This window comes from Physeter macrocephalus, chromosome 11 (assembly GCF_002837175.3).
Source record: "Physeter macrocephalus isolate SW-GA chromosome 11, ASM283717v5, whole genome shotgun sequence".
NCBI lineage: Eukaryota > Metazoa > Chordata > Mammalia > Artiodactyla > Physeteridae > Physeter > Physeter macrocephalus.
In genome coordinates, this window is record NC_041224.1 from 132669486 (window position 1) to 132680768 (window position 11283).

The window sequence follows — 11283 nt, forward strand, 5'->3', positions numbered from 1 at the left end:
GCGTCCGGAGCCTGTGCTCCGCGGCGGGAGGGGCCACAGCGGTGAGAGGCCCGTGTACCGCAAAAAAAAAAAAAAAAAAAAAAAAAAAAGGGCAGAACACCTAAATAGACATTTTCCCATAGAAGACATACAGATGGCTAATAGGCACATGAAAAGTTGTTCAACATCACTAATTATTAGAGAAACGCAAATCAAAACTACAGTGAGGTACCACCTCACAACAGTCAAAATGGCCATCACTAAAAAGTCTATAAATAATAAATGCTAGAAAGGGTGTGGAGAAAAGGGAACCCTCCTACACTGTTCGTGGGGATATAAATTGGTGCAGCCACTATGGAGAACAGTATGGAGGTTCCTTAAAAAACTAAAAATAGAGCTAACATATGATCCAGCAATCTCACTCCTGGGCATATATCCGGAAAAGATGAAACTCTAATTTGAAAAGATACATGTACCGCATGCCGTTCACAGTGGCACTATTTACAACAGCCAAGACCAGAAACAATCCAAGTGCCCATCAACAGACGATTGGTGTAAGAAAATGTGATTGATACACACACACACACACACACACACACACACACAAAGGAATATTATTTAGCCATAAAAGGAATGAAATATTGCCATTTGCAGAAACATGGATGGACCTAGAGAATACTATGCTTCATGAAGTAACTCAGACAAAGACAAATACTATATGATATCATTTATATGTGGAATCTAAAAAATAATAAAAATGAATATATATACGAAACAGAAACAAACTCACAGACATAGAAAACAAAGAGGAAACGGAGTGGGGAGGGATAAATAAGTAGTATGGGATTAACAAACTACTATACATAAAATAGATAAGGAACAAGGATTTACTGTATAACACAGGGAACTATATTTAATATCTTTTAATAACCTATAATGGAAAATAAGAAATAACTGAATACTTTGCTGTATAACTGAAACTAACACAATATCATAATACTTCAATTAAAAAAAGGACTACCTTTAATATCATGATAAGAATCAGTTTTCCATAAAAATATGTTTTAGAGACTTGGCCATATTCTTCTTTATGGCTGTGTTATTTCTGGAAGTTTATTAACACAAGTTAAAGATAAAATCTTAAGAACACAAACATCCCTAAACCAAATAAACACCTATAAATAACTATAAACATGCTATCCCTAGATGGTAGCATTGGGGTCTTATAATTTCAGGCTCAGTTATACATTAGTGTTTTCTAAATTAAAAAAATGTAAACAAAGTAATATATACCTTTATTAACATGAATTTCTGCATTGGCTCATACCACTGAAGTAATACAATTCCAGACTGTAAAGCTCCACAGAGGTATTTATGTCCTGTGTAAGGGTTTCTGACTGGAAAGAAATGAAACAAAACAGACACACCCAAAACACTGAATATTTTTATATAAAAACAAAGTTTAGCTAAAAGCAATTACTAAGTTATACTCACCTAAAAGCTAACCCAGCTTTCTTTATAAAGGCAGTGCTGATACATAGGAAAAACCAATTAAATGTGGCCTGCCACTGATACCAAAATATGAATGGAAGAATAATCATTTGAACTGTTAATTTAGGTGATAAAGGATAATTATTGTTTCTGTTCACTAGGATGATAAGAGTGTAGAAAGTAAAGAAACATGATAACTGTTTCCTTTGGCTTTGTTATACCCTTTCCTTTTCACTCTTTTATCTCAATTTTAATTGCATACATTTACTTCTAGACATCTTTAATATACTAGGTTCTTAAACATAAAAACAGTATCTTAAGCACCAAAACACCTAAACTATTCTACAATCTAAAGAGCTGCTTAAGTAAATGGACCAAGAGTGAATTCTAGGTCTAGTGAATAAGAAGGTCTAGAAGGCAACTGAAATCTATCATTCCATTAAAAAAAAAAAATTATTTATTTATTTATTTATTTTTGGCTGCATTAGGTCTTCATTGCTGCGCAGGGGCTTTTCTCTAGTTGCAGCGAGCGGGGGCTACTCTTTGTTGCGGTGCATGGTGTTATTGCGGTGGCTTCTCTTGTGGAGCACGGGCTTTAGGCACGCAGGCTTCAGTAGTTGTGATTCACGGGCTCTAGAGCGCAGGCTCAGTAGTTGTGGTGCACGGGCTTAGTTACTCTGTGGCATGTGGAATCTTCCCAGGCCAGGGATCAAATCTGTGTCCCCTGCACTGGCAGGCAGATTCTTAACCACTGTGCCACCAGGGAAGTCCTATGATTCCATTTTTGGTATAGTAGTTTACAGCTGTCTACTTAAGACAAGATGAAAATAACTAATTATTTTACAACTTAAAGATGTAACTTCCTTGACTCAAATCTACAGAAATTCACATTGGTCTTTCCTTCTCCCCAATTTGATTCCCATCAACAGTAATGTATTTGATTATAAGAGTAGTTATTTGCAGTAAGCTCTATCTTAACATATTTATGAGTTATACCTCAGATTGTAAGCATCGAGACCTTTCCTGAGTCAGAGATACTGGGAATCTGATAACAGAAATGGACCTGCATCTCCCTAGAAAAATGCTCATGAAATTTGCTTATAACTAGAGAGTATGCTGTGGACCTAATGCATCATGAAGATCAATGTTTAGGCTCACTGATTAAATAAGAATAAACAGAAAGTTAGGAGCCCAGAATTTGAAGCCACAGACCAGGTCTGATCCCAGGTTCTGCTACTAGTGACATAAGTATCATAAGCTGTTTAAGGGTTAAGCAAGAGAAGATAATTATATAGCACAGAATTTCACCTTGCCCCAAAAGAGGTCTGGCCTTTGTCCTCTCTTCTGGGAGTTAATGTCTAAGCCTCAGGAATGTCATGCCTGACAGGAGTGTCTTTGTTTGCCTGGGGCCTTGGTCAACGTATACTCTAACAATATGATTTAGAGTGGGGGATGGCGACACTGGATAGTCTCAGGGTCGGGGACGGTAATGCCAGAAAGACAAACCATGTAATTTAGGGTAGGGGCTTTGGGTCAGGCAATATCACTTGACCTCCAGAGGGGATGGATACTGAGATCAGCCATGTTGGCAATCAAGCATGCCAATGTGATAGAGCCTTAATAAAAACTCTGGACACTGAGGTTGCTGAGTAAGCTTCCCTAGTTGGCAGGCTCTGTATTGTTACACATCACTGTCAGAAAAGCAACACTGTCCATACGCTATTATTCCATGGAGAAAGGACAACAGAAGCTCTACATCTGGTATTTTTCCTGGATTCTGCCCTATGCACTTCTTCCCTTGGCTGATTTTAATCTATATCCTTTCCCTGTAATAAACCATAACCAGAGTATAACCACTTTCAGTGAATTCTGTGAGTCCTTCTAGTGAATTATTGAACATGAAGGTGGTTTAGGGAACTCCCCAAACCTGTAGTTGGTATCAGAAGTGAGTGGTCTTGTGTGGACTGTTCCCTCTAACTTCATAGTTGGCCAAACTCCTGAAATAATAATGTTCATAAAACACTAAGCAATAACTGTTAAATAAATGGTATGTGTCAAATGAAAGCTAGGATATCAGCAGAGATAGAGCCTTAGGGACTATGGTTAAAAAATTCGAGGAACATTATGCTCTGAGAAAGCATCAGAGCAATTACCTTCAATCATTTTTATGTCTGACTATACATTCCTGAGCTTCAGTGGCCCTTTAACTCCGTATTAGAACAAATATAAAGCCTACCTTCCTTCATTTAATACTATAAGACTCTACAGATAATTTTAAAGATGTTAAAAGTTCTAATCATCCAGTTTGAGAAACAGCATTTACTCACCTATGCAACATTTGTGGCAGCCTTTTGTATCAGGAATCTTTGTTGTTAAAGCGAACTTTCTGAAAACATAAGACAACATAAATGTACTCTACTGCAGTGGTTCCCAAACAGTGAGTGATGGGTGAATCAGTTCCATCAGAACCAGTCAAGGAGCTCTAAAAACTACTGTCTTAAACTCTGACCCCAAACTATCTGATTTTATAGAACTGAGGCAGGACCTGGGAATATATATTATAAAACTTCTATGGATGATTGACATGGACAGTCAAGTTACAAAACACTTATCTTTTAAATTCTAGATGACATTTACTTTAGTGTAAACTACCTTTCAAAATTAAGATAAAGGAAGTTTTTTAGTGGGCAAGGAAGACTGGCTGTTTTAAAAATAGACACTAATTCCCCTCACTCCCAGTAAAATCAAAATATTTTGTACCTTGGTAGTATGCGGTCTGGAAACCTATGAGTTTGAATATGGGCAGCTAGTCCTGGTTTTTTGGCTTGTTCAAACAAAGCTATAAGATTATGAGAGTAGAGCTGAAAGGTTTTTCCTATAAAAGAGAAACATGTTATTTTTATTAGAATTATTTAAAGCAGAGAAATAATATTTTCAAGCAAAAGAAAAGATAATTACCTTCTAAAATGACGAGTCCAGCCATGTTCAAAAAGCCAAACAAAATAGAGAAAAACACAAACAAAAAAACCTAGTTAATACTATTTTGAAAGATAATAAGTAAAATGAGTTTTAATAAAGTAGATAATTTTGTTTCCCAGTACATAAATTAGATATATTCTGACTAATAGGTGATCTGGGCAAAATATATGTAAACTTTAAAGAAGCCAATATAGAAAAAGAAATTGTTAAACACTGTACAATAGAGTGAGTTACAGTGATGTACACGTGATTATTTCAGTACAACATGGAAAATTATATAACTATACCACATTATCTTTCTGAGATAGTCCTATTTACCAATAATCTACCACATTGTCTTGGATTAAAAACTGTTCGTGAATGAAGTCTTAAAGATAACACTGAAATACTAAGAAAAATAAAGCAAACTAATATTATATGCCATAGGATACAGTAGGGCTACAATTATATCCTATAATTTATATGGGATAATAGAGCTACAAATTCCATATAATCAAGACCACAGCTGTATTAAAAAGGGGACTATATGGTAAACATTTTCTGACTCCTTATATACATGACATGGTACTATAACAACCCAAAATGGTATTTTATCATTTTACTACTGGAAAACATGAAAAGAAAATGGTTTTACCCTCAACAAAATTTTCTGTATTTTCTCAAAATGCAAACATTCTGCCTAACACTATACCACCCTTCTTTTCTCCAGTACCACTTTATATATAACTAGCTACCCAAGCAGCTAACACATGTACACGTATGTGCACACATGCAAAGAAATGCAGACCCTTAAATGGAACGTTTTCTCCTATTGAGCACTGCTACCTACCTTCATTCAGTTCCAAAGGTCATTCTGACTACAATTTGGAAAGAATCAATTTATAGGCTAATTTTTCCCTGCTTTTCTGTAGTTATTTTATAAATATACAAGATGTACTCTGTGTGGCTTTTAAGCTTATTCCCAAAGACAGGTATAAATAGGGATAAAAGCAGTAAGAGAGTTAGAGGAAAGTGACTCTATATGAATACAACTCAGAATTGTTAATTCAAACAGATCTGGGTTTAAGTTTATTTTCATAATAGTAATATGATATATTAATATTTTATTAAACAAAAGTAAAAAAACTGGGGGAAACATAATCAAAATCAAAGAGATTAAATAACTTTTTTGAGGACCCCAGTTTTTTAAAAGACATTTATAGACAATCAAATAATATGCTCTTTGTAAACACTGTCATCAGCTCAAATATACAAATTCCTGAAGAATCTCTACTAGGTGATGGTTAGTAGACAAGTTTAAGTTATACACACTCACACACACATACTTAAAATTATGAAAATGGCATTTCTTAAATTAGGCCACAATTCATAATGATCTGTCAGTGAGTTAAAACTATATCAGCACTGATGCTTTAAAGCATAAGTAGGTGAAAGGTACACTTAATAATGAAAAGCCTGAGAGTACAGTAAATAAGAGCTAGGATGTAATCATCACGTATCTATTGAGATACAGAGTATGAAAGAGTATCAAACAAAAAAACTGAAAAAAATTTAAGAAATGTTAAAATAATTTTTCAAAGTGGAGAAAGGGATAAATGCTATTTTAATAGCTGATAGCATTAGTATTAAAGAACAGAGAGAAATAATTAACTATCTTTTATAGTGGTCCCACCAGAGTATTGTTCCAGGACCCCCTGCAGATACCAAAATCTGAGGTCCCTTATAAAAAGTCCCTCATATAAAATGGTGCAGTACTTGCATATAACCTATGCCCATTCTTCCACATACTTTATATCATCTCTAGATTATGTATGATACCTAATACAATGTAAATGTATGCAAATAGTGACCCAGTGCCTGGCAAATTCAAGTTTTGTTTTTTTGGAACTTCCTGAAATTAAAAAAATATTCTATCTACAGTTGGTTGAATCTGTGCATGCAGATACAGAGGGCCAACTGTACTCTACTATCAGAATGAAAGCGAGCAGTAAGCCTTTAGGTAGCCATTTAAATCTAAAATGTAAGAAAATAGGTTTTGGCAGGTAACAAGTAGGGGAAAAAAGCCTAAACACCACCCACCCATCCCCAACAACAAAAAAAGAAAAATACAAACAACAAAATTAGAATAGGTTGCTCTGGAACCCATTTGATTATTTATAAGACTTGAAAGCATTGGTCCAAGTTGGTTAATAAATATGTGGTCCAGAATAACATGAATTCTACCAGCAAGCATCTGTAAGTCTTCACAGTTTTCTAAGTACTTTGGATATCTCACTTGATCCTCACAGCAATCTTGTGAGGCTGTTATTGTTACCATCATCCTTATGTTACAATTAAGAAAACTGGGCACAGCAACATGGATGGACTTAGAGATTATCACACTTAAAGTGAAGTAAATCAGAAGGAGAAAAACAAATACCATATGATATCACTTATATGTGGAATCTAATATGACACAAAGGAAGCTATCTATGAAACAGCAACAGACTCACAGACATAGAGAACAGACTTATGGTTGCCAATGGGAAGGGGGAGTGGGGGAGGGATGGATTGGGAGTTTGGGATTAGCAGATGCAAACTATTATATACAGAATGTTTAAACAACAAGGTCCTACTGTATCCACAGGAAACTATATTCAGTATCCTGTGATAAACCATAATGGAAAAGAATATGAAAAGAATGTATATATATGTATAACTGAATCACTTTGCTGTACAGCAGAAATGAACACGACACTAAACCAACTATACTTCAATAAAAAATAAATTAAAAAATGAAGATATAATTTATGAAAAAAAAAAGAAAACTGAGGCTGAGAGACAAGAGACAGTGATTGGCTCAAGATCACAAAGAAAGGAAGCATCTGGATCCTCTGATTCTTTCCCTTCAACTGCTGATTCTCAGTGGAAGGCAGGGATGGTGACAGTAACAGAGACTGTGGAGAAGGGGATGGCCTCTGGGAACAATCACTGTCATGTTTCCCAACTACATAGCTCCTGGGCAGGTGTGGGAAGTACTGCTCTGACAACAAGGTCCCTTCTCAAAGTTTCTTCCAATTCTACAATGGTAAAAAATACCTGCAAGTCTCAAAAGTTAACTATACTAGATTATAATTACCCTGAATAACAACATTTTAAAATAATGTGTATTAAAATTACATTTCTCTGCTTGTCAATGGTTTATATTTCATATCATTTTCATCATATACATACCTGACAATGACATTAAAGTATTATTGATGACATAGAGCCAAGTACATTTCCGTGGAAATAACTATTAAGAAAAAAAAAGGTAATTAAAACTCTCCAACTTTCATTCCCTTACCCTCCAAACTGCAAGTCTGAAAGAGTAGAAAAATAAGTATTTTCTACCTTTCAGTAAATTACCAAAACCTTATGGAAAAAAATCTTTCAACATGAACACGTGAAGAGTACAATTTCACCCCTTTAAATATTTAAATCATAAACATGAAAACTGAGGCCCATATAAATTGCTTTAAAATTAAGATATTTACTTTATTCAATTGACTCAAACTAATTTTTTGAGTTAAAACTCCTAAATTACCTGTTCCATCGTTGCCTCATGTAGTTCATTGAGATTCAATGTATAAATACCATCTTCAGTTCCAAAAATAATGTACTGATCTAAAATAGTTGAGATAAATCACCAGAATTTACTATCATTTTCTGAAATCATTCACTAAAATAACGGCCCTATATTTTAATGGTATTAAGAGTTAGATAGCCACCCACCAATCCTAAGAAAAATTATTTTCTAAAACCCATGTTACCTTCTTTACCTCTTTCCCCAACTCTTTATTTTTTAAAAGTAGATATATTCTGTTACTAACTCTGCTTTATCTTACTATAAAATCCTTTATTAAAACACAATTTTCATTACATGTCATTTATTCAAATGTAAGTGAATAAATGAGAAAGAAGGGAAATTATCAATAGATGTCACTGGATTGTCAACAGATGCTAAAACTAGTCAGTGAAAGTCTAATGAGCAAGAGGATATTTATAAAGTCTCAATGAGTCGTCACACTAATTACTTATTAATTACTTTGGGAAATTAAATAATTAAGCAATTACTTAGAAAGGGAAAAATAGGAACTTGACAGAAGAGAAGGCTAGTGAACACCACCTTAACCAACTGGTCAATGTTAATATCACTAGTATTTGGACAAGCTGATACCATGTGCCTCCTGATATGATGGACTGAGAAGAGCACAAAAACATTTCTCTGATATTCCTGCCCAAAATGCATAACGTGAATTAAGCATGAGGACTCATCAGACAAACTCAAATTAAGGGACATTCTACAAAATAAGCAGCCTCAAAACGGCAAGATCAAGAGAGAAAGAAAGGCTGAGAAACTGTTCCAGGCTAAAGCAGACTAAAGGCATGGTAGCTAAATCCAACATATGAACTTGAACTGGATGTTGGATTGGGGAAAAAAAGGAGGGAGAAGATGATACAAGACATTACTGGGATAATTAATAAAATTTAAATATGGACTGTGGATTAAAAGACAGTATTATATCAATGAAAAACTCCCTAATCTTTATAATTGTACTGCGATTATGTAAGAGATGATTCTTGTTCCTAGAAGATACAAACTGAAGTATAGGGGAAGAGGAGCATGATGTCCACAACTCACTCTCAAGTGATTCAGAAAAAAATGCACATATAAATAGAAAAGAGTAAATCAAATGTGGCAAAAAGATGAACATACACACACTACTGTATATAAGACAGATAACCAACAAGAACCTACTGTATAGCACAGAGAACGCTATGCAATATTCTGTGATAACCTATATGAGAAAAGAATCTAAAAAAGAAGGGATATATGTATATGAGTAACTGAATCACTTTGCTGTATACCTGAAACTAACACAACATTGTAAATCAACTATACTAAAATAAATAAATAAATAATCTGATGGTGAGGGTGTAAAACAAAAAAAAGAAACAACTGATGATTCTGAGTATATAGGAGTTTCTTGTACTACAATATTTCTCTAACTTTTCTGTAAGTATAAACTTATAGCAAAATTAAAAGGTAAAAATATCAAAAAATCCTGTTTCCTTACTGTTAAGAATTCTTTTTATCTGTTATATTTTCTAATAGCGGCATTTAACACAGATAATTACACTACCTGTCTTTATGACTGTGTTGAGGTAGAAACAAACATTTCCCAAACATCCTCTACTGCCTAACCTCTGCTAATTTCCAGGCAACCAGGTAGGCTCCTTCTTCCTTGCAACAAGGTGAGTATTATGAGGATTTGTATTATAAATGATCACACTGAGAACCAGAGGTGTTGAGTATCTTTTCCAAGTCACACAGTAATGTCACAGTGGGAATTCAAACCCAGACCTGTTTGACTCCAAATTTTTGCCTCCATGTATTATGCTTCCCCACTCACACAGCCTAAATTCTTAAAAATAAATTTTATTTTGCCATCATTTCAGACTTTCAGAAAAGTTACAATAATACAACGAATTGCTACATACCCTTCATGCAGATTACACAAATGTTAACATTTACTGAGAGGGCAGACAGCAGAAGCAAGAACTACAATCCTGCAGACTGTGGAACAAAAACCACATTCACAGAAAGACAAGATGAAAAGGCAGAGGGCTATGTAGCAGATAAAGGAACAAGGTAAAACCCCAGAAAAACAATTAAATGAAGTAGAGCTAGGCAACCTCCCAGAAAAAGAATTCAGAATAATGACAGTGAAGATGATCCAGGACCTCAGAGAAAGAATGGAGGCAAAGATTGAGAAGATGAAAGAAATGTTTAACAAAGACCTAGAAGAATTAAGGAACAAACAATCAGAAATGAACAATACAATAACTGAAATAAAAACTACACTAGAAGGAATCAATAGCAGAATAACTGAGGCAGAAGAACGGGTAAGTGACCTGGAAGACAGAATGGTGGAATTCACTGCTGCGGAACAGAATAAAGAAAAAAGAATGAGAAGAAATGAAGACAGCCTAAGAGACCTCTGGGACAACATGAAACTCAACAACATTCACATTATAGGGGACCCAGAAGGAGAAGAGAGAGAGAAAGGACCTGAGAAAATATTTGAAGAGATTATAGTCAAAAACTTCCTTAACATGGGAAACGAAATAGACACCCCAGTCCAGGAACTGCAGAGAGTCCCAGGCAGGATAAACCCAAGGAGAAACATGCCGAGACACATAGTAATCAAACTAGAAAACTTAAAGATAAAGAAAAATTAATGAATGCAACAAGGGAAAAGTGACAAATAACATGCAAGAGAACTCCCATAAGGTTAACAGCTGATTTCTCAGCAGAAACTCTACAAGCCAGAAGGGAGTGGCATGATATACTTAAAGTGATGAAAGGGAAGAACCTACAACCAAGATTACTCTACCTGGCAAGGATCTCATTCAGATTCGACAGAGAAATCAAAAGCTTTACAGACAACCAAAAGCTAAGAGAATTCAGCACCACCAAACGAGCTCTACAACAAATGCTAAATGAACTTCTCTAAGTGGAAAACACAAGAGAAGAAAAGGGCCTACAAAAACAAACCCAAAACAATTAAGAAAATGGTCACAGGAACATACACATCAATAATTACCTTAAACGTGAATGGATTAAATGCTCCAACCAAAAGACACAGGCTTGCTGAATGGATACAAAAACAAGACCCATATATATATATGCTGTCTACAAGAGACCCACTTCAGACTTAGGGACACATACAGACTGAAAGTGAGGGGATGGAAAAAGATATTCCATGCAAATGGAAATCAAAAGAAAGCTGGAGTAGCAATACTCATATC

The 11283-nt window shown here is 34.9% G+C and overlaps 1 protein-coding gene across 4 annotated transcripts in view; it reads right to left on the reverse strand.

Moving 5' to 3' along the window:
• Nucleotides 1–11283, reverse strand: part of MAP4K5 (mitogen-activated protein kinase kinase kinase kinase 5) — a 163794-nt gene that overhangs the window by 22797 nt on the left and 129714 nt on the right. For all 4 annotated transcript variants that reach the window (XM_055088413.1, XM_055088414.1, XM_055088412.1 and 1 more), the window contains exons 22-26: nt 8015–8094; nt 7663–7723; nt 4231–4345; nt 3798–3856; nt 1273–1376 (exon numbers count right to left, since the gene is read on the reverse strand). In XM_055088413.1, the coding sequence (XP_054944388.1) occupies nt 1273–1376; nt 3798–3856; nt 4231–4345; nt 7663–7723; nt 8015–8094 (419 nt within the window). The remainder of the gene's footprint in view (nt 1–1272; nt 1377–3797; nt 3857–4230; nt 4346–7662; nt 7724–8014; nt 8095–11283) is intronic.